Below are 24643 nucleotides of genomic sequence, written 5' to 3' on the forward strand. Positions count from 1 at the left end.
GAGCTTCTTGTCTGTTTTGTGTAGCAGACCGTTTCAAACTTTTCCATGGATTTTGCTTTTTCAGGATTTTGCTTTGCCCAAAAGAACTTTAATTCCTTGTAGCTGAAAGGAACTTTATATTAGATCCATACTGATGAAGTCTCTTCTCTTTCCATAATACTTTATGTAGTTAAATGTTTCTGGCTGTGTGTGTTGGTCAAATTTCAGTTTGTCTGATGATTATGTTGTACGTGGTTATGGTCAGAAGTTTAAAGATGTTGCAGTAATGGATCAGTTCTGTAACAAATTCTGATTAATGAAAATAAATAGAAGCTAAAGTTTCCTGAAAATAGATTTAAAGGTTATTATCTCATTAAAATTATATGTTTTCCTTTCATGATGATTTATGTTCAATTTCCACAGTGTCCTTACAAGAAAAATATGTGCAGATACACTGCTTTCTAAACCTTAAATGGCATATAATAGGACTCAAATTTCAAGGGAAATAATAATGATTCTATAGTCAATATGCTTGTATGCTGTGTTTCGTAAAACTAGTGATCCTAAAGATTCAGTGATTTTTTGAGTGGATAAACATGAAAGAGAACAAATACTGTTTGTTGCTCTCTGTAAGAAGTTGCTTGATTTATTGTAATTGCTGTTTAGAGAAAGGGAATTAGATTAAAAATTTTCATTTTTATATGGTAAATCCAAGTACAGGACATGAAACCTATGTGCTCATAATAATTCAGTTTGAAGCGCTTTTTCCTTTTGTCAGATTTTTACTTTAGGGTTGAAAATAAATATTTTTTTAAGATTTTAGTGGTTTATAATTTAGAATAAAAGATAAAAGTTTGAGTAGTTTCTTTAATCTTAATTCTTAGCTTCCTATATTATGCAAAGGAATTTATAACACATTGAGGATATACACAAAACATATGGCACATCCATTATAAATTGGTTTTACAATAGGGTTTTTGGCAGAGTTCATGGCTTTAATAAAAAAATAAACCAGGAATAGCATTTTAATAAGCTGTTTTAATTTTTGAAAATGTTTTTCTTACATGAAACTTTTCCTAGGAAAAAAATTGTTGGGTACAAGAGAAACCGGATTGGGGCAACAAAGAATAATCTCATCCATTGAAAAATTTTATATTAAAGAGAAAAAAAAGATTATTTGGTCCTGCCAAAACTCTCCTTCACAAGAAAAAACACACAACTTTTCTATTTTACTCAAGTTAAAAACTACATTTTATAACTAAGATATAACAAAAAGTCTGGATCAGGGTATTATTTTCCTATGTTGACAGTGAAAATAACTATTTTACTTGACTAGCCAGTGAGTTAAACTCTTCTTTATTTAATTTACTTCCTTCTAATATGCATAGGCCTGTAGGTAGAATAACTTTATTTTCAATTCAAGTCACGTGTTGAGGTACTGCTTGAAGAATAGTGCTGGGCTAGCCAGTGAAGTGAGAGCAAATGCTGTTCCTACTTTAAAAGTTGGGTGACTTCCATTTCTTTCCATTTAAGTGGTAATAATATGCAGGCTCACCGAAGTCCAAGAAAATTATACATTCCTGGGGAAAGAATCTTTCCTGAATTTCTTATGCTAACTGGAGATAAAACATTTGTAAAGACCTGGCCTTACTGTTACTTTGTAAATTTCCCTTAGTAATTCAGTCATAGTGAAAATGGTTTGGTTTTGTCAGATTTGTGCAGCTATGAGGTTTTTTTTTTTTTCCCTGATAACCTGGGTTTCAGCTTTTTAGTACTAGCATGCATAATTTTAGGCCACATTTAACCATTTATGGTATAATTTAATTCTTAGAAAGCAAGTATTCTGACAAATGTTTCTTGCAGATAAGCTAATTGCAAGTAAAACTAGAAACTAATTAAGTTGCTACCTGAAAAACTGAACTGCAGTTCAAACAAATTCAGCACTCTAACACAGTGCATGTCATGTAAAGACTGGAGTCATCCCTAGGTATATCATTAAAAATGGAATAATTGTTTCTTCTTCCCCTTGCTCTCTAATCATTGTTTTTTGCGCTCATTTGCTGTCAGCGAGTTACTCCTCTGGGAATTTCTTTTCTGTGGGATTTTGGGTTTCTTTTCCACATGAGTAAGCCTGTTTTTTCCAAACACTCCACAGAATTCATTTCAGCAGATGAATAAATGATTCGAACGATCAAAGCAAAGGACACTGGAAAAAACTATGGGTCATATAAATCTCCCTGAGTTAGTCGTCTGTTCTACTTTCCACTCCTTGCTTGGGTTACTCATGCAACATCAGAAATGGGGGCACACTTTCTGGAGAGGGTCAGGTTGTCTGCAAAATCCCGGTATTTAATCTCATGGCAAGGACTGGTGTGGTGCCAGAAAACACCCAGCCAGAAATGATAAAACCATGCTTGGTCACGAGCAGCATTCACACCTCTGTGTAACTTCTCTTTTTTCATTTTTTTTTGTTTTGTAACCTCTTGCATTGTTTAGTCTTCTCCCTGCATGATGAGGAAACAGGACAAACCTTTGCCAGCGCCGCCGCCTCCGCTGCGAGACCCTCCACCGCCGCCGCCGGAGCGACCTCCGCCGCTGCTGCCGGACAGCAGGGCGGGCAGGCACGGGCTCCTGGACAGCCTGCCCGCCAGGGAGCTGCCCCTGGAGGCCTGGTGTCCCAGGGACGTGCTGGGGACAGGCCAGCCAGCGGGCTGCCGGGGTGACATGTCCCCCAAGGCGGGGCTGGCCGCGGTGTCGCACGCCAATGGGAGGCACGGCCGCGTGGCCGCGGAGCCGGGCTTCGGCAGGAAACACAGGCGGCACGAGCTGCCCGCAGAAGGCACCAAGGTATGGATGATGGGGAGCTCAAATGGAGCCCAAATTCACACCCCGCTGCAGCGTTGGCCTGGCTTAGGTTGTGGTTGGTTTGTGGTTCCCGAGTCTTTTCTGGGGATGCGTAATAATAAGCTGCTCGTAAAGGAATAATTCGTTAAACTCTGTGATTTGTTAAGGCGATGGCATGCGAGGGTCCGCGTTACAATTGACACGTAAAACCTTTGAATAAAACCTTTGAAAAATATCTTTGAGAGAATGTTCTAGGTTTATTATATTCTTCTAGTGAATTATTCGTGATAACAGTTTATCCCTGTATGTTGTAATAATGTAGCATCACAAGTCCGCTTTGGAACTGTCCTATCCCAAAAGTGTGTATGCGTTTTCTGATGGAGTAGTAGGTGTTCAAGTTAGCTCTGTTGTAGGTGGCTTGAATTTCAGCATTTAGCAGCTTCAGACACTTCCAAAACCGTATACAGCTGGGCAGGCTTAGCTTTGAAAAGAGATCAAATGATGATGTCCTAAGGAAAAAACCCTAGTTCTGCTCTAATCAGTTTTATCAAAGCAGCTCAGTAATTTATTCACAGAAGTTACTAACTCAAAGCTGCTCTCCTTGTTTGCTTGAAGACTACATAGCTTCTGCAATGCTACATAGCTCTTGCTTAGATGGATGGACTTGTGGTTAAGTCATGGTAGTTAGAAAGAATTATTTTCATCTATTTGCTTTTCCAAAGATATAAGCTATTTAACCTTTCTATCTCCAGTTAATTTCTTTTTTTTTTTGTGTGTACATATATAGCAAGTACCTTCCCATATATATAAGTACATATATATATATACATATATATGGGAGTTTTGGTTATTTTGAAAGTACATTACTGAAATTCAGTTACTGCTGATAAGGCACGTTGGCATATGTGATGAAAGGTACTAAAGTAATCTATGATTTTATATATAATTAAATTATTATTATATAGTACTTTTCTCAGCATTGAGGCAAAGCATCAGAATTTTACTTACAACTAGGCTGTTTAAAATGCTGCAGGTTTTTTTTCTGATTTTAGAAGGACAGATACTGGGTTTATATCTTCAGTTGTACCTCCAGGTAGCATTCTTGTTGTGGTCTAGCACAGTACTGAAGGTGATGGAATGAATACTTCTCAAATCAGAATACCCAGTCAGTGTGGAAGTTTAGTCTGGAGAAATTGCATATACATGTCTTTAACCAAAGTGCTGCTTGAACAGTCATCTTCAGATTGTAGATCTAAACCATTTGATTAGAGGAAGCAATGCTGAGTTACCTTTTCTGGCTGTATTTACATTCACAAGGGAAACATGGAATGAATTTTCTTCCCTGATTCATTTATCAATTGTAATATAAACTTCTTGCTGTTGGTAGAAGCCAAGGACTGGGAAGACAGTCCTGTGGGTAGAGGAGGTATTCTGGCAGGCACTGTATCACAGTGTTAATAATTAATATGTTTAGCATGATGTACCCATTGCTTTGCCATTGCACTTCATCTCTCTCACTTTGCAATCTTAAAATCTTAATTTTCCCCCAAGCAGTTCAGCTGTAACTGAGTGTCTGTCTAGGAACTGTCACGTGAAACAACTTCTTTTGGTGAAGTTTTAGACTAAAAATGCTCCAAGATTAGGTGACCTGGGAAAGTGTTTACCCAAAGGCTTCTCAAGGGCTATTGTGTAATACCTAGTTGATGAATATTGATGGTGATAGGAGATACCCATTGTAATACTTGTGTGCTTTTCAGGTTTTTTCAAATGGTCATCTGATAAATGAGGAATATGATGTCCCTCCACGGCTTTCACCCCCTCTTCCAGCTGGCTCTGTCATCCCTAGTATAAAGTAAGTTAACTTTATCTATAAAAGAAAAGTGCTAGCTAATGTTAGATAATAGCACTGACTCTCTAGTCCTAAAAGAAAAAAATGGGAAAAGGAAAAAAATTGATTAATATAACTTGATATGCTTTCCATGAATTTTCATGTGCCTTTACAAAGGAAACATAAATGGTATTGATTAAGTGGGAACAGTGCTAATGTTAATTGAACACAGCATGTTTGTATAGGGAGAGGGGATAAATTGTGGCAGATCTTGCTCACAGGCATTTGGCAGTGAGAGCAGATACTGTCTGGTTTGGCTTCTATTACTACAGGAGAAGAGTGGTCAGAGCTGTTTGTCACAGGAGATGACAGATTCTAAGGGGAGTGTTAGGGCTAAAAAATGCGTTCTGTTATTGTTCTGCCCCTAATCTAGTCAGGCTTTTTGGGCTTTCAGTACGTGGAGCTTTATCCAGGGTTCACACTATCATCTCTGATTTGTTGTGGCTAAAAAACAAGCAGCCAAAACAATTTTATATAATTTTAAATATGATTAACCTTCCTGAGTTCCACAATATGGGAAGATTTGTCATTTCAAGTGCAGGCTACTGTTAGACTTCCAGTAAAATAACTGTTTATTTTTTTAATGAAGACGTTGCTGTCATATTGAGTGTCTTCAGACTCTGAACAACACAGGATTTTGTCCAGAACAAAGATATATTTAAAGTTGATATCTTGGAAGTCCTATAATATGGCTTGTCCTTTTTTGTGTTTCTGTAAGGAAATTGGAGCATGTCACAGTAATACTATCCTACAACTTGTTTCCAATGTTCTGCGTGCGATTCTTCCTGTTAAATAATACAATTGGACAGTCAGTTCATATCGGTCGTGAGAACTTTCTCATTCCATTTTTGTGTTCAGTTAGCTTTAATGCAGAAGTCAAATATATTTCAGCATGTTATTAATATGCTGGGTTTTTTTCTTCCTGAGCACTACCATAAAGGCACAGTGAAGCATTGACTTCTTTATTTAGAAGCCTGTTTTCAGGTGGAGCAATTGCTGAGGTAAAGTTGTCCATGCCTACTTTCAGTTCAGAAGAAGATTTGAGAATATTATCCAGACAAACCTGTAATTAAATGTGGGGATGTAACCCGATGGAGGTAGGGTCTCAGAGGAGTACCACTTGGGTACCTCATGTAATCAGTGCCCTTCTAGTCTACTTATTTCATAACACAGTGCAAATCTCAATAGGGGAATATTCTTGTTTTTGTGTTTCATAGCATAGGAAAACACCCTCCTTCTTGAGAATCCTACTTTTTTACTCAGATATTTGCAGATGCAACCTAGAACCAAAGTGTATACACAGAGCATTGGAAAGTCCAGACAATATTGTAACCATATGTACAGGTACAAAATCTGTGTCAGGCCAATCCAAAGCTAGAATGTGAGATCTCAGCTTGAATTTCTCAAAAGAAATTCTTCCATTAACCAAAGACTTCTGAATAGAAAACTCATGAATTCCAGGAAGAGGGAAAAACATTCATTTACAAAAAACAATTGATTTTTGAGGAAGAAATTAACCTTCATTTCTGTTTTGGCTTTGTACTTACATCTTTTAAAAATTACTATTTTGGATTTTGGAAATTTTAGATTTTGATTTTTAAAATGTCAAAGTATCAATGCATAATGTTAGGAGTAAGAAGTTCAAATTATCTAATTACTAAAATACCACATGGGAATGACTGTTAAAATTTGATCATAGTATGTTCTTTCTTTAAATTCTAATATATCTGGTTATAATTTATTTCAAATTAAGTTTTTGTCACCACTAGGAAATACACCAGTAATCTACAATATTATGTGACAATATGTAGGTGGAAAAACTGGGGGGTGAAGGGAAAAAAATATTTAAAAACAGCAATTTCCACCAACCACAACAATTGCTTTCATAAAAAGTAACTCAAATAACATCTATCATGATTTATTTGAAAATGTCAGAGAGAATATTTTTACAGTCTGTTTTTACTCCTGTTGAATTGACTGCACTCAGCACTCATAAATGTTGAACTGTACTTGATTCAAAATACTCTGCTTTTTGCAACTGTGCTACTCCAATTAATCTGAGCAAGTTGCTCATTTTTTTGTGCTCTCCAATCTGTGCTGTGTGGTGGGTTGAGAACTGGTTTGTTTCATGTAGCTCCAAGGCATTCTGTTCTTTCTAGTTGTTATAATCAGTCTGTAATGCCAAACATTTGATACATTGATCATGTATGAAATGTCTTATTCTAAATGACAAGGAGGCAAAATGACTCTTACTTGAACCTGCACAATTCTAAAATGTCCCTACTTAAATTGCTTGATCAGCTTTTACTGAGTATAATGCTACAAATATGACTTTTTTTTTTTCTTCTTAAAAAGTTACATTGATAGAAAAGCATTGCAAGTTTTTGTTGGGTTTTTTCCCCCCCTGGAAACAGTGGCAATTTTTTTTTTTTTTTTTTACTTAAGTAGTTATTATAAACTGTACTTCAGTAATGAAATATTGGACTCTTGCTAACTGAACATCTGATTTTTATTTTCCACACAGCCCCTATGTTTTTGATTGGACATGTGAAAATAGTTATTTTTAATGGGACTTCTGTAATTATGTCAGGCTTTTTTAGGAGTTTTGATCCAACTGCTATTTTATTCTTGAAAAGATATCTAAAACTCTTACGTCAAAGATACAGAGTGATTATTCCCCAAAAATTTCCAATTAAATTGTGTTTGTTTCATTCTGGTGGGTAGCTCCCATTTTGCTCCATCAGTAGCAGACTCTTTGTCTCAAAAGTACTGTAAACCACAGTGGTATTTTACACGAGGGAGCTTTCATTTTTAGTATGCAATGAGGGATCCAATTCCAAGCACCTTTTGTCATCTGTAAATAAATTAAGGAGTATTTAGTTGTCTCTCCTCTTGCTGTCTGTCTCATCTTGCTAACAAAATCCTGAAGGTGAAATCATAGTTCCATTAAGGCAAGCTGTGGCTTGGAATTCCTTGTCTCCCTTGAGATCAGCCTTTGGCATGGCACTTCTTGGTGGCAGAGGGAGCAGGGCTGATGTGCACGTTCCAGACATGACAGGCCAGTGAAAAGGTGACTGTCCTCTGCATCACTGAGCCCTGCTAAACACCTTTTGTCCTGAATTAACTTCTATTTAGTGCTTTTGGTAAGTGCAAACAGGCTGAGTCTTGGCAGCTGTTGTACCAGCTATAACTATTGTGCTATTTAATACTCTAATTCTTCACAATCCTCTGCTGTGTGGTGCTCACTTAAAGTAGCTGTTTAACTCTTAGAAGGGCAGCTGCCCTTGTGCCAAAAGTCAGTAACCTTACAAGTTTGATTGTCATGGTGCTTTTGTCTCCTTATATGTAGCAGATGCATTCAGGGTGTTGGGGCTAAAGAAGAGTATTTTTGGTATTATGTGAGGTCAAGTACCTAACAGCTGAAGATAAACCAATGTTTTTTCTCATCTCCTTAGGTGCCCTGGCCCTTCAGCAAATCCTCTATCTGATAAATCAAGGGAGCACCCAGATGATGATGATGAATACAAAATTCCTTCTTCACATCCTGTAATACTGAGCTCACAACCACCTCATGGTCATAATATAAAACCTCTTGCTCGGTAAGGTAATTCAGCAGCCTTGAAAAGCATTTTTTACAAAACCTCTGCTATTTCCAAGATTAACTGGGTTCAATGTAATGATGGTTAAGCTTGCCTTGCCTTCTAAGCTTGGATTACCCATACTTCTGTTTCACTTGGCCATTGCCACAGATATAAATCTATCAAGTTCTCATCATTGTATCTCTCTTGTGTCAGAACTGGGTATTTTTTGCCTTTACATACCATTTCTGCAGTTGGGGTCTTTTTATTTTTCCCTTACGTTGAGGTTTTCAAAACTGACCAGGAGATTCAACCCCTAAAACTCTTCCAAATTTAATTTTAAGGAGAATTGTGTGACTGAAATTCCCAATCAGCTTTGAAATTCTTAGCCGTTCACATTTTATATAATTCAGTTTAAAAGCAATGTAGTACTGAAAAATATGTGAACTGGCAGCCTTATGTACAGACTTTGATTCTCTTTTTGTCCAATGTATAGTGTGTCTTTTAGCTTTTTGAGCCCATTTGGCAGTATATTTTCTTTGTGCTTCTCAGAAAGAGAACATTTTTTTAAATACAGATGGAATATGTCTCCTTAGCCTTAAATGTGTTCTGAAACAACGCCTCCAAACTTCCACTGTTCAGAATTGCTAATGGACTATGACAAGGAGACTTGGAGCAGGGGACGTTGGCAACAGAAGGCTGTGACATTCCTGCTGAACTTTGCCCCTTAAAAAGACATGAATGGCTGGAATTAAGACAATAAGTCTGGAGTCATAGGGAGGTAAAAAGGGCAAATGTTTTACCAGTCTTGTAGGTCACAAGTAGGATATTAAGATCAAGTATTGATCTGAAAAATTTAGACCTTCTTGTGATAAAGAAAATTTGGAGGCATATTGCCATTTTTTCTTCCCTCTGTCAGAATGTGATCTCGAGGACACACCAGCAATAACGCTCAACATGTCTCTCACTCCAAAATTAGCCAATAATAATTTTTAGACCTTTTAAGTCAGAACTTAAAACAGGTAGAAAAAAAGCTCATAATATGATCATTCTTTGAATGCAGGTTAAAAATTCTGTCTTAGAAATCCTGATCCAGGCTTCACTGCATAGACATGAATATTGTACAGTTGCCAAACCTTAATGAACTTCAGTCCTTAAATTTTTATATACCGTATGAAACTTAAAAAAATCAATGATAAATAAAACTATGCTGGCTGAGCAAAAAAATGGGAAGCAAGAGGAAAAAAATTCCAAGTTCCTAATCCTTTTTACCTCTGCCATTTTTTTGGGATCATGTTGCGGCTTCTGTATGGGAATGATGCAAATAGATTCAGACTGAAAGGTTCTTGTGAAAATAAGCAGCTGGAGAAATAGCATCTTATAATTTTTATTTTACTGAAAAAAATAATTGAGTGCCTTCAGTTGGCTGATGCAGTATTTTACCAGACCCTTAGAATTACTAATAGAGGCTATAGGTAGACAATTTCTAAATTTTCTTCATTTTTTACTGTGCTTATGGAGGATTTTTTTACATGGAAAAAAAACCACCAACTCCTCTTAGGCATTCTGATAAAAGATTTGACTCAAACCATTCTCCTAGGCATTAAAGAAAAAAAAATAGTCTGATGTTCCATGATGTCTTTTAGCTAATGTCACTGCTTAGATGTAAAAGCTGAGATAAAGTTTTCAAGAAACATTCTGGTTCCTGGCTGATGCTGTGTTCTTCTAATGCATTTCATTAAGTAACATGGGAGGGATGTTCTGTTTCAGTGAAACTTAACCTCTCATTATTGTTCAGCAAAACTGCTATCAGCTTTTTCTTTGAAATGTTATAAATTTTTAGCACAATTCAGTTCTTGCCCCCATGTCACTTTCTCTTCCCAAAGTGTTAGTTCCCTCACTTCTTGGATAGTACTTGGAGTTTTCAGTAAGCTAAAGAGCTTAAAAATTTTGTCAGACTGTTTTGTAGTTTAGAATTATGTAATTGTTCCATCCTACTCACAAATGTGTTACCTTTTTTTTTTTGCTTTTACCTGTAGATATGACAGTGCTAAAAATATTTCAAGAATAATACAAAAAATGATTCACAGTCTTACTTTCTGGTGGATCATTTAATTGTCTGGTGTGTTACTGCAGAACATCAGTTCAGTTCAGGAATAAGAATTAAAAGGAAAGAAGAATTTCAGCATTACTAATTAGGCTATTATTAGAATAACGTTATATTGTTACATTTGCTGTCTTTTCCTAATAAAGCTGTCTCCAAAAAGGGAAAGGACAGAAGGCTTGCTCCTTAGTACTCATTGGATTCCCTTTTTTCTGGAGTTTACTGTTAATGTAAACAGTTATTTCAGCATTATTCATAAACTGATCACTTAGCCATGCTCATCGTGGACTGAATACTTCTGAAGTGGTGCCATGTTAAGTTGCCTTGCTCCCTGTGGCTAGTTGCATTGTTGAAAATGCAGAATTGATTGCAACTAGATTAGAAAATACTCTTAATTACTTAGTGAATATGGTGAGGAGTCGAAGTGTTGCATCCACTGCATTTGAAAGACTTAAACCAATCTAATGTCAAAGGAAGAAACAGTACTTCCTCTACCACTTCTCTGGAGGAATTAATTTATAGCAAAAGGTCTCTTACCATTAGGGGCTTTTGTTTTTTGTTTGTTTTTAAATCTTGTAATTATTCTTATATTTCACTGTTCTTAGTTGTAACTCTTGGGACCACAAATGCAATTCACTTCCTCTTTCCTGTTTATATATTTTAAATGATTCCAGACCCTTACTCGTTCCTCCTTCCTTTCCATTTGGCCAAAGCTGATGAATTTATTAATACTGTTGGTAAAAACTCCAAATCTGAAATTTTAGTTGTTTATAACTCTAGCACATTTCCCAATGTTTAATAATAGTGGTGCATGGTGAATTGGGAGTTTTGTCTTTAAGTTGGAATTGCTTAGTGTGGTGGCCTTTTTCCAAGGAAACTCTCTCAATCTTTCTGAATACACAGGGCCCACATTCCAGCGACAGGAGCAATTTCCTGGTTCTTTCATATTTTTAAACAATATTTAATATTATTAAAAGGATTGTTCATTATTTTTTTCCTGCCATATTCAAACAAAGTCTTCTTAAAAAAATAATCTCCAATATTTTCAACAAGATTGTAGGCACTCTTTGCTGTTTGGTTGGATGCTTTTCTTATTAATTTCATACTAATTTCATATTACTGTTGTTAAGTTTTGAGGGCAGAATATGCTTCCATTTAAGAAATAAAAATCAGTAAACTGTGGTGGCAGTATCATCAAGGCTCAGTTTTTTGATAAAGAAATGAATAGGTTCTTGAAAAATTGCTTTAACTAGTTCAGTTTTGGGGTTTTCACTGGGGATTTTTTTAATGTTTGGCAGAGTTGAGTTGAAATTTGTTATTAGTGTGTATTGTGGTGGTCTGTTTTTTTTTGTTGTTGTTGTTCTTACATTTTGTTTAATGGTTCTTTCTGTGTGCTTTGGTGTGGATAATTACCAAAATCTCCATTTCCCTTTTTTCATAATTCTGCTAGGGAAAATTCAGCATCTGGGAAGGCGAACTAAAGTCGAGCGTGTGATGTAACTGTGTGAATAAAGTAATGACCTGAGCTCTGAAGTGAGGACTGTTTAATGTTAGTTCATCCTCTAACTTCTATTGCAGCCTGTGTTATTTTAAGCCATGTCAGAACATCACCAAGAAAGCAGCACAATCCTTAAAGCAGTTTGAGTGAGGGTTACCCAGTCCCCGCTCTCAATATCTAAAAGTGTAAATTTTAAAATCGGTGCGGCTTTCTGTCCCTGCTTTGCTTCCATGTAGTGAACTTCCAGGTGCTGCTCGCTCAGGGAATTAATGCTTGGCTAAATGATTCATTGCTCCCTGCTTGATGTCTGTCTTCAGGGTGTGTGAGAATGGGCAATGTGCAAATGGAACACACGGCGCTACTTCGGAGCTGAAGAAATCCAAACACCCGGAGTCGGGTACGTTTCTGTTTTCTCCTTGTCTGCCCAGAAGATTTACTCTGTGCTGCCCCAGGGGGTGCAGCAGGAAAACATTCACCTCTTGTGGTTGTGTCATTCAGGAGATGTCTGTGATGCTCCTACTGCTCCGGTACCTTTGCCTCCTGCACGGCCTCCTGCCAGAGACAGCCCCAAACACAGCTCTTTGCTCAACAGGACACCCTCCGATTATGATCTTCTGGTGCCCCCTTTAGGTTGCAGACTTTTTGCTGATTACATGTAATGGTTAATGCTGCCCAAATAAACTAAATGCCATGTTTACTGCAAAACAGCCAATGTTGAGTATGTTAGGAGTACCAGACAAGCTACGAGCTAAATATTATAGCTGTCAGTCAATGTTTGTGTCATTTGGAGTCTGTTTGTAAGGCCTCGCTTGGGAAAAGTGAAAAGGTATACTAAATCTGTGTTCCAGCTGTACAGAAAAGTAAAATCCATTTTCCCTAGAATAAATTTTAGTTGTCTCTCGCTAAGAAGTTTGAGCATTGCTGTTTAATGCAGTAATGGAGCATTTTTCCTGCTGTAGCTTGAATAATTCCATTTATTTTATCAAATACAAAGAAGAGTGCCAAAAAGATGGTATTTGAGTAAAAGAACCAAACCGCTAAATTAAATTACTAAGTTAATTTCTGTGATTTTTTCCCCCATCAGGGGACAGTTCAAAACTCACGGCAGTCAACAATCGCCAAAAGCTCTTTTTACCAACTCTGATTTCTGTTCTGTTCTACACAAAAATCTGTGTTCTCTGCATATATATTAGTGCTGTGCTTGGGGACCACCCACACCTTCATTGACAAACTCACCTGCATGGTTGTGTGTGTGTATCAGCATCCCAAATTTCTGGTTCCATAAAACCTTTTGAACATTTGCCTTGTTCCTGCACTATGCTCCCTCTGGTCCCTGAAGAGTTCCTGAGATGCAGCAGAAATTAAGGCAAAAGAACACATAAAAACCCACAGTGCTTGGTAACTCTAGTCCTGCTTGCACCACCTTTGTATAAGAGGTGCATTCTTCTGCCAAGCTCTAGAAAATTCAGTTTATATCCAGAGTCAGAGCTCCTGAACAGCAGATATAGTTAATACACAGTAGAAAGGCAGCAGATTCAGTGCACTGGTGTTTGTATATAAATACACTTGCTTAGCCACTGAAATACAGCTGTTATTCTACTGTGATACTCAGTGAAGCTTTCACTGTAGTACACTCTTGGCAATTGAGTCACTAAAAGTGATCTCTCCTTCCATCCCAGAGAAGCAGCACTGCAAAAGGTCATTCAGAGCAGGTTTTAGAAGAGGGCTGTGGATATTAACAGTCAGGTTTACAGTTTCATTACTGGAGTCACTGAACTGCTTAGATGAACCGTAGGAGTAAAGCAGCCAGAGAAAAATAAAGTTGAAGCTTTATTCTTTATTTTACAGTTCTTAATGAAGTTTTGCCCGTCTAATGATTCATTTCTAACCTGCAGGTGAGGATGCATTTGATAACTCTCCCCCCTCACTCCCCCCACCCCCACCACCTGCCCGGCACAGCGTGGGCGAGCACAGCAAACCTGCAGGCTCAGGGAGCAGACCCTCGTCAGGACACGAGCTGTTCCTTCATTCTGGTAAGAGCACAGAGGAAACAGCAGGTTTGGGTTTGGGTTGTTTTATTTTATTATTATTTAATTTAATTTTTATGTATTTTTATTTTGTTAATTTTTATTCTTATTGAATTTTTAAATTTTTATTTTATTTTCATTTGTATTTATTTTTTATTCTATATTTTTATTTATTTAATTATTTTATTTTATTTTGCTTTATATTTTATGTTTTTTATGTTTTATTTATTTATTTTAGTTATTTTATTTTTCTATTCATGAAATAATATTAATAATATTAATAATTAATAGCTGTAATGATATAATTATAGTTATAAAGATTATAAATATAATATAAATGATAAATGTATTAAATTACGGTATAAAATATAAATATAATATATTAATATAAACATATTAAACGATATTATAAAGTATATATTGTTAAAATATAATAATTATAATTATATGATTGTGTTAATTAATGATAATATTATTTATTTTTCTTTATTTTAATTTATTTTTTTATTATTTTATTTTAATATATTTAATATATTTTTTATTTTAGTTTTTATTTTATTTTATTTTCCTTTACTTCAGAAGCTTATCTGTTCAGCGATAAAGTTGTCACTAGCCCTCAGAACTCATTGCACAAAATATTTCAAAAATTGAATTTTCAAATGGTGGAAGTGAAGCTACTCAGAAGATAGAAAGACTTCACTTTCCATTTTCACAGAGTAATAAAATGAGATCAATATTTAAGGGTGTTATTTTCAAGTTGAAACTTTAAAAGAAGCGGTAAAATAAGGGAAAAGCATGTTTTGCTTTGTTAGAACTGTTGTAAAATTCTGATCCAAAACCACATTGTGAGCACAGTTGCTAGGTCCTGGGGGTCAAAACCTCTTTGCTAAGTCAGGTTTTGCCTGCCTCTTCCTGTTAATCACTGATACATTCAGTCTGCTATTTTGTTTATCAAAGGTATGAAAAGTGTGTTTACAATCCATGATTTTTGTCTTTGAGTTGAAAGGAGTTTGATTTTCAGGTTAATGAAGTGTGGAATACATTTGCTGATTATGATACAGATTACAGCAGGATTTTTGTGGGTTATAGCGCATGTTGCTTAAGTGATTTTTTTGTTTGCTTGTTTTCCTCTGTGGAAGCTTTCAAAGGATGTTAGTGCCTTAAGTTTGCCTTTTCTGTGAATAGTGACCTTTTATGGCCTGTCTTTTATTATGTGTGTTTTGCTATCAGTCAAGGCCTGACATTGAGTAATTTGCCAAAGCTTTGTGTATTTTATAATGCAAGTCCAACTCAGTGTGTTACTTTCTCATCCAAGTTGCTGAATGCATCCAGGTGAAAAGACTTGGCACACTACAGAATTTGAAGGTTGATGTCCATAAATATGGTGTAGTTTATCTTCTTCACTTCAAAATAAAAGGAATGTGATGTTCAGCAGTCTAGTCTGAATGGGTGCCTCAATTGTATCATCTCATTTAGAAACACACATTGCACTGTTCAGTTCTGATGGGAATGGAGAGGAAAAATAGGAGGCCTCACACACAGGTGCACACAAGCTTCAAGTAGCTCCAGTGCCCAGAAACATGCAGAATTTTACATGTTAAAATGTAACTTTCAAACAGTCTAAGAATGTCACTGATGGTGTTAAAAACATCTAAGAGCTTTAAAATAAATATCTGGAATACGTATCTGCAGCCATGTATTGTTCTTTGTATTTGCATAAGGAATGCAATTGTACAGCAGCAGCTCTCATTAATCTTAGCAGTGTGTTGCATCTACTTAGGCAGGCATGGTTGTGTGAATTGGTCTTTTTTTTTATTCATATGGTATTTCTAAAGCCATATTACTCGCTTTGCATCTTGTCACATAATCTGTTGTAGAAGATTTATGATGAGTTTTTGATGATTGGTTTCCATACAAGTCCTGAGGGTGATTTCTCAGCTATCCATCAGAGCCTGTCAGATTAGAATAATAATCTCATCATCAACACCAGCAAAAAAGTTGCACTCACATGCAAAACAAACACTCTGCAAGCACTGAGTCCAGAGCAGAAGCCAGATCTGATGTTGCACTTGCTCAGCAGCATCTTTGGTAGCCAAAGAAAAAAGGAAGGGATAATATACCAGGATTTTTTTATTTCTCTGATTTTTTAAATTCTGTCCCTGTAATATTTACCCATAGCTGGGACTGTATGAATAGGAAATCAGCCCTGCAGTCTTTGTGAACTGCAAAGCAAAGAAGTGTAATGAAGCTCTAAGTAAACTGAATAGTTGGGATGTTTCTAATTGTGCTGCTTCAGGCACTGGAGCCTCTTCTGTGCTTTGCTTCCAGGCACAATCCCAGCAGTGTCAGGGTTGGGTGGTTGAAAAGCACCTCATGGATGTGCAGAGACCACAGTCAGTGCAGGACACACCACCTTTAGGCTGTGCTCCTGTGTTGGTCGCTTCAAATCATACTTACATGTGTGTGTAGACATGTGATGTGTACTATGAACGCTGAATTTGGAGGTTTATGTGCATATGCTGTTCGAGACACCTCTGGTTTCATGGTTCCCCTGCATTATGGGAGGCTATTTTAATCCTACCCTCTGTGCTTCAGCCCTCTCTCAAATAGTAATTCTGATTATTCTAAGACACTTTTTTATTCTGGTGTCACAGATCCTCATTTTGACCCAATAACTGGTCATGTTCCTTTGCCACCTGCTCGGAGAGGAGAAAATGCCAAAACAAATAGGACATCTCAAGACTATGATCAACTTCCTCCATCTTCAGGTAAGGCAGAAAACTGTTCTTGTAGAAAATTACAATTGTATGAAGAAAATAACTTGCATCCCTAAAGTCCAATGCCTGTTTTTTGTCGTTCTGGGCAACAAATGGCAATGGTAATACTGCTTTACAAAAGTATTAAGTCATCAGAGGATAACAGAGGCTGAAGTTCTGCAGTCGAGGTAGAAGTGGCTACTTCTTGTTGTGTGTAAGTGAATATACTAAGGCATCCATTTCACTAGCTGCCAAACTGGATGCTTATGTGAGTTACAGTGTTCCTTATTTTTTGAGAAAGGCTGAGATTTTCCTGACACACTTCAAGCTCGTAAGAGTTCAGAAGTACAGAATGGAACACAAGCATCTGATTTCCATCTTTGTTTCATTTCTCCTAAACAAAAAAATTGTGGCTTAACTCTTCAAGTATTATTATTATTATTTTCTGTCTTTTTTCACTAATATGTTTGTCTGAATTTTTAAGAAACTTTTAAGATGCTTCTTAATTAAACAGCAAGAATCAAAACCACTTAAAATTCAATCTTCCTTTTCAATGGGACAGGTACAGTAGAAACAATTCCTCTGCCAAAGACATTTTGGTTATGGTTATCAGGCAAAAAAAATTGTAAATTTAAAGGAAATCTACTAAGTGAATAAAATTAATAACAGTATTACATTATTTTAAAGTACTTTCACCAGTTTTTAGACAAATTTTCTGGTTTTAGATGTACATGGGAAGGGGGAGGATTGGCTCAACCACATTATTTTGCTGTATGAGGAAACCACACAAAGAAGAAGCCAAGTGATGTCTTGTACCATTAATCATTCTCCAGATAGATAAAGTTGTGTGTAAAGATTTGTTATGAATAAAGAAAAGGACTTCAGTCTTTCAGTTGTAATAATCACTGTTCAATTGCAGCATTCCAAAGTGGAAAAAAAACCCCATATTTTTTAGTAGTAATTACATTCTCAGAAATACAGAGTTTCATGCTGGTGGAGTAGAGGGGGAAAAAAGAGTATATTATTGCAACATGAATGATGGGAAGTTTCTGTAGCTCTCTTCAGGCTTACTTATTTTTTAATGAATAGTGTAATCGTGAATTAGTGTGATGCCTTTGGTAAATACTATCTATTTTGGGAGGGTATCTTAACAAATAGAGCTGTTTCTCTTTTTGTTTCCAGTTGTTGGAAGAAAAGAGTTTTTTTTGTGGCATTGTGAGGGGTCTGTTTGTCTTAAAATGCTCACTCAATTTATTCAACATGTTTTGAGCTCTCTTATAATGCAAATTATGACAGTGATGTCACTACTTTTAAAGCTGTGGAGTTTTCCTGCAATTCTTGTGCTTCTGGGGTCGAACAATTTTTAATTTTCCTAAACTACTGCAAGATACTTGGTAGTTAAGAACTTGGAGTTTTCTAGTGCTACTTAATACTTTTTGATCTGTGTTTCCCACAGCCATCTTCTAAAGCACTCACGTGTCAGCTTTTGCTATAAATATCATTCTAAATCAGCATGATATGCAGCAAGATATTCCATTTAATTTCAATTAGATGAAAACTATGTTATAGATCATGTCATTCTCTTAATTGGAAAGTTGTTTTTACAGTGGCAGTAATTCCAAAGGACAGAACTGATGAGCTGCAGGATGAACTGGTTCACCTTCATCTATGATTTAAAAAGACAATGTAGAAAGTGTAACTGTACTCAGAACTTTGGTTTTGCATTTATTATTAACTAATCAGCTCACTTAAAAAATTCTTCATTTCAGTGCTTTTGTAAGGCGATTCTTTGAACTAGCTGAAAAAGAAATGGAGTTCACTCTAAAATCTAGTTATAATTTAGCCACGGGGTTCCTACAGTGGCTTGGGCAGCACTTCTTTGCTTCACTTTCACTGTTTTTAAGATTGCTGTCTTGATGTTTAACTGAATCCTTAGCATCTACTGAGTAATTTGTTTTAATTCAGGTGTCCAGTAGTGAGCACTTCAGGAACAGTACTCAGCCATGCAACCACTCCCCCAAAGGCATGATTTCTCAAACTTTTTATGGACAACTGTTTAAAGTTATTACAAAAAGAGCAGGAAAAGGAGATAGGACTTGGGGGTGCTGTGGGTGAGAGACTGGACATGAGCTGGCAAGGTGTGCTCAGAGCCCAGAAAGCCAAAAGTGTCCTGGGCTGCATCCAAAGCAGTGTGGCAAAGGAGGGAATTCAGGGGAGATCTGAAGGAGATTAGATGAGGTATCAGAAGAATTTTTACTGTGAGCATGGCACTTGTTGTCCAGAGAAGCTGTGGATGCCTCATCCCTGGAAATGTTAAAGGTCAGGTTGGATGGAGCTCTGAGCAGTCTGGTCTAGTGGAAGGTGTCCCTGCCCATGGCAGAGGGGATGGAATTAAATTATCTTTCAAGATTCTTTCCAACGCAACCCATTCTATTGTTCTGTGATATTGCTAATAATTAGAATATTTTACCTAAGCACAGCCAATAATAAGAGGAAAAGGAAGAAGAAAATTAAGCCTCTGACAGATGTCTGCTCTATTTTGCTGAACGTGGCTATTCTGTAAGCTACAGATTCAAATGATTGGTTAACTATATTTGCCTGCTGCCTATTCATTCACTCAGTTTGCCTTATGAAAATGCTTGCAAATTTGGATTCCTTTTACAAAAATATTATTCCAGGGTGTATTTCAGTGAACACTGGAGGAAACAATGCAATCCACAGAATTCCAAAATACAAAGAGAGTGTGCCTAACAGCTTGATGGAGCAGTGTGTACAGTGGGTCCTTCTCTCTTCTCTCCTTAGAGGCCATTTCTCCTGGGTGTGCTTTGTTCCTGTACCCCAGTTAGGTGAGGTGTAGCTGCTTGCCACTGTTCCACAGCCTTTCTCACCTGCTTCTCTGATGCTCCTCAGTATGTCCTGGTGAAAGGCCAGGAGAAGCAGCAAGGGAGGAAAAGGAGGGCATTTCACAGCAGAGAGGAGCAGACAGTTGGCATTGTTACCAACAGCCTCTCCCACTGTGCCACAGAGCTCTCACCACTTTTCTCCTGCTTTTTAAGCACTTATTAAATGCCTTTGTACTAACCCCTTACCTGAGGGTTCAATCTAGTGCTGAATTACAGAAATGTGAGCAGTGGAGGAAGCTGCACATGGTAGAGGCTGTTAATTGAATTGCACAGTTAGGAAAATCTATTTGAATTTGTAGTTAGACGTTTAAGGTGGCTGAAACATCAGAGGATGGGAGGTAAGGAAGGAAAGTCCTGCTTAATACCTCTATCTCAGTGGCCAGATGGGCATGCAGCTTAGGCTTAGTATCTTTAAGCTCAGGATCCAATATGATACCCAGCTTTAGCTGAAATTTTATATGGATGTGAAGATATTGAAAGAGATGTCAGCGTTTAAAAAAATAATAATGGGAATTGAGAGAGAGTGCTGAAGATCTCAGAGTATCTGTGCTATAGAGAGATGGTTGCTGTAGTGAGAATAAAATGCCTCTGCTTCAAATCTGCTGACAGAATTAAAAATGACCTTTCTAAAGGATGTGATTGCTTAACAAAGTGACGTGAAAGCTTCAGCGAAGTGAAGGTTTTAAACAAGAAATAATTTCAGTTTTAAGCCTGTATTAGACTGAGTCAAGCAAAAATATTCCCCTGTAACACAAGCACAGGGAGGGATCTGATTTATGCATAAGGAATTTCTTCTGTACTTCAAGCCCAGGGGAAAATGTAAATTTTGTAAATTAATTTTGCTTCATACTGTATAGAAATGAAGTCCGTAATGGAGTGTACATATTAAAACAGTTTGAATGTTTGTGGAAGAAAAGTGATTGGTTTTAAATGATGTGCCATTATTATAAAAATAAAGAATATTATTCTTTCACAGTCTTGAGTTTCCTAAAATAAGTGAAGGAAGAAATTTGGACTTGTTTCTGGTTCAGTTTTTAGCCATTAACTGCATTTCCTGAGCTATAGTTAATTTCTCAGACAAGTGTTTCATGGATCTTCCACACCTTCCTAGCAGGTTTGGATCTGCTTCAGAATGTTTATCATTTACATCATTCTTTTTATCTTCAGAGAGGAAAAAAAATCAAAACAAATAAGAAGTAGCCCTTCATACCTGTAGGTATTAGCCCCTTAGTGTAAATCTTTAATCAAATCTCTCTCATCCATTTGTTACATGAATATCACAATCTTGCTCAAGGTGCTATTAACTCTCTGAATTAAGAAGTGGTATTAAATTTTATAGCAACATGAATCCAAATTGATGGCAAAACTGACTTGAAAGAAAAATACACCTGCATTAGACATGCTCTTGTGTGAACTGTTTTCGTGTATCTGAGGGGTTTCATGCACTTGGTTGAATTATAGTTCTCTCTGTCCAGTGCTGTGATAAGTTTGCAGCAAGAATACTGGAAATAGAACATTCCTTCCATGCTTAAAATACTGTCTCTGAAGTACTTAACACTGGAAAATGCCACTGCCTTCAGTGTAAATAAACAGGAAGTATCACAGCCAGAAATTCCTCTAATTTATCTATCAAAGTCACTGTTGATAGGACTTGTTAAAACCCTTTATGAAGGATTAAAGACTTCTTAATTTTTTTAAATACTTTGCTCTTGAAAGTGTTTTCTGAGCTCTGCCTGCTTGTATTTAAGCTTCTTATTGTGGAATCAGTGAGGATAAAGGCGTTTCAGTAAAGTACTAAGTTTACTTGAGCACGAAACTCTTGACTCTGAGAAGATTAGCAAGTTTGAATATTAGCTTTTCTTTGCCAGCACATCATGATTCTTAGTCACCAGCACTGGCTGTGAAGGTAACCTTTGCACAGAAGATAAGGAACCAGGAGATGTTTCCAAAGGGGGACTGAAGAGGAAGGAGCATGCTCTGTTCTCATCATGAGAATAATTGGGCTAGAGGTCTTTTTGAGAAGCCACTTATTTATGTACTTAGGTGTAGCTGCTGTGCATGAAATGAATAGCAGTGGAATGAACAGAATCTTCAAGATGGACCATTAAATTAAGGATTTTTCTCCTTTAGTTGTATTTGTCTGGATTCCTCTTCAACAGAATTTACGGTCCTCGATAAAATTGTGATCAAATTTGTGTTTTGCTTATTTGTTTGTTTTTGTAGGGGTTTTTTTGTTAGTTTGTTTTGTTGTTTTGGTTTGTTGTTTTTTGTTTTTAACTGAGGAGTTCTCAAACTTAGTGGGTTGAGAGTGGATAGCCTTTAAGAGTTTGCCTTTAAAAGACACTGTTTTCAGTGTCTTTGCTGTTCCAGCAGGCTTTATTTTTCTCCCAACTTTAGATAATCCAGATTGTAAACTGCACATTCCTGTCATATTATTAAAATAGTATATTGCTACATTATTCCCATTTAGGATGTTCTTGAGGACTTCTTCGGTCAAAATTTTAAAATGAGCTATATCGGCTAACTTAAATATTTCTTCACGTTCCTTTTAGAATTTTACTTTTTAAGACAGCTTCATGGGGGTTTGACCGACCTATAACACAGTCTTAGGTAAATCTGTAATGTTTTTTTATCTCTTTTGTTTGGAACAGATGGTTCACAAGCACCAGCCAGGCCCCCTAAACCACTTCCTCGGAGAACTGCACCAGAGATACATCACAGGAAAGCATACAACTCTGACAGTTCCATGGAAAACGTGGATGCCAAAATTGCAAAACTTATGGGAGAGGGCTATTCCTTTGAAGAAGTCAAGAGGGCGCTTGAAATTGCCCAGAATAATGTTGACGTGGCCCGTAGTATTTTAAGAGAGTTTGTGTGTTTTCCTCCACCAGTCTCCCCACGTCTCAATCTATAGCAGCGTCAAGATTTTCTTGGAGCATGTGAATTCTGCAGATAACACGTTGTGGATTGGGGAACGAGAGGAAGAACAGAATGGAATATTTTTCTTCCATCCTTACCAGAAGGATGTTTGTTTCTAGCCGTTTATCAAAGGCTCCTGGCTGCTCTGATCAAGACTTATAAATATGCTGAGGCTTATGTATTTTTGCTAGCCATACTTTTTTAAATCAGGGTTGAACTTACAAAGTAATTTAAAAAGAGTTTACTTCCCTTGAACTTTTAATCTGTGAAATGCTTTTTCTTGTTTACAAGTTACAGTTTTCTAGTTTGTGCCTGTACTATGTCCTGTTCATATTCCCTTGTACTTGGGGTCAGTTCTGCTGTAGCATTCTCAACAGTTTCCATGCTGACCACTCCATCAACTAAATCATCACTTTCCAGAAGTTCTGTGTTTCTTTTGGTCTTTTTTTTTTTTTTTTCTTTTACAAAATGCTTTAATTGTGTTTTGCATTTCAGCTCATCAAATGCAAAAAGTATGTGGCCTTCACTACTGATTTTTTTTTTCTTCTGAGATTCCTTTGCTTTTGAGAGAGGAAGTATCTGAATGTAGAACACATTATTCTGTGAACTGCCTTTTTAAAGGTATTTTGACATTATTGTTGGGCAGCTTTCTGTCAAACAAGAATTCCGTGACCTGTAGTCTCGAGGTCTTTTATATGCAATTTCCACAAAGAAATCCCAAACAACAAATAAAACACTTCATGCAGCAGTGATACTGAGTTCTCACCTGTAAAATCTCTTTCAAATTTGAGTATTTGATTGCAGATGTTCACAAAAAGCCAAATGCACATCATAAAACTGTATTTTGATTCCACACTAATGGCACCACTTCTTCATGGCAAGACTAAAAGGAATCTTTTTCAATTATATTAAAGGTATTTGGGGAAAATCCAGTTCTAGATTCAGTAAAGTAGAATGTGGTTCCTGTTTGGTTTGAGTGATTATGCTGTGGTTCATTGTGGCTTGGATCAGTTTGTATTAACTTGGAAACTTTAAATCTTTGATGCACTGTTAATTCCTAATGCTACTGTAGCAATATTTTTTGCAAAATTCTTTATTAACTGCCTCCCTCCCCCCTGTACACTTCATAATCCTCAAGAATGTGTTTAACACCCAAATTCATTCACTCACTTTCCAGCTGGTTAGTTGGACATACATCTTTTGCTTTACTTGGTTAGTGATACTCCAAACTTTGACATTTTATTTTTGAGCCCAAATTGATGCAAGCCAATTTGAAAATCTTCCTGATTTAAAAAAAAAAAAAAAGAGAGAAGACAATTCTCTTCTGAGTACTTTCAAAGTTGAGTCCAGATATTTTCAGAACATTAATTAAGAATGCTGCTTTCTTGGTTTTTTTAGGAAACTTGGAATTTATTTTTTTTTAAACTGTTGAAAAAATAAAACCATGCGGTAGTTAGAATATTGTTTCTCATTTTCAGATGTGATAAGTATATGAAAATTTTCAGTGTGCTAGGCTGGGTGTGAAGTATATATTCATTATTCCCTTTCAGCTGTTAGAGTTCTCTTTCACTCTGAGCAAGTGCTGGAATTTGTATCACTTACAGGATCAGATCTCATCAGCCGGTGCATTTGTTGTAAAGATGTTTTTAAAGGCAGCACGTGGCTGAACTGCAGGATTTGAAGTGAAATTACTGTGCTATCTCAAAGTCCTCTTGTTTCATCAAAAAACTTACTCTTAAAACAAATTATATTATTTTGTAGCATCACGAAGCATAGTATGGATATTGTTAATCTGCTGCAGTGATAAAAGATGACCAGGAGAATACAAGGGATAGGGAAGAGCTGCTGCTCCATTTAGATTTAGGCAAATGCTTCTGAGCTTATGTTCCAGGAAAAGACATTTGCATCTTCCTGTAATTGTTCATGCCTCAAGGACAGTTTAGGAAAAGTTTTGGTGTAAGTTATAGTCTGTGCTTTTGGCTAAAGTTCATCTCTTCCCTCTCTTTTGGGAGAAAGTTTTGTGTAGTATTGAATCCCCTTGTTCATTTGGTTTCTTTGCAACATGACTGTAGCATTTTAGCTGGCTGTGAATTGAAAATGATTCATGCTATTAAATGATACACTCTGGCTGTACTGGAATTACTGAA

The 24643-nt window shown here is 36.6% G+C and overlaps 1 protein-coding gene across 1 annotated transcript in view; it reads left to right on the forward strand.

Annotated features, from left to right (window-relative positions):
• Positions 1-24266, forward strand: part of CBLB (Cbl proto-oncogene B) — a 121298-nt gene extending 97032 nt beyond the window's left edge. The window contains 8 exon segments of the mRNA XM_066340687.1: positions 2476-2826; positions 4581-4675; positions 8167-8310; positions 12209-12288; positions 12390-12521; positions 13787-13924; positions 16573-16686; positions 22229-24266. Of these exon segments, the coding sequence (XP_066196784.1) occupies positions 2476-2826; positions 4581-4675; positions 8167-8310; positions 12209-12288; positions 12390-12521; positions 13787-13924; positions 16573-16686; positions 22229-22491 (1317 nt within the window). The 3' untranslated portion in view covers positions 22492-24266.
• Positions 24267-24643: the final 377 nt, after the last annotated feature.

The sequence above is a fragment of the Sylvia atricapilla genome, chromosome 2, assembly GCF_009819655.1.
Source record: "Sylvia atricapilla isolate bSylAtr1 chromosome 2, bSylAtr1.pri, whole genome shotgun sequence".
Classification (NCBI taxonomy): domain Eukaryota; kingdom Metazoa; phylum Chordata; class Aves; order Passeriformes; family Sylviidae; genus Sylvia; species Sylvia atricapilla.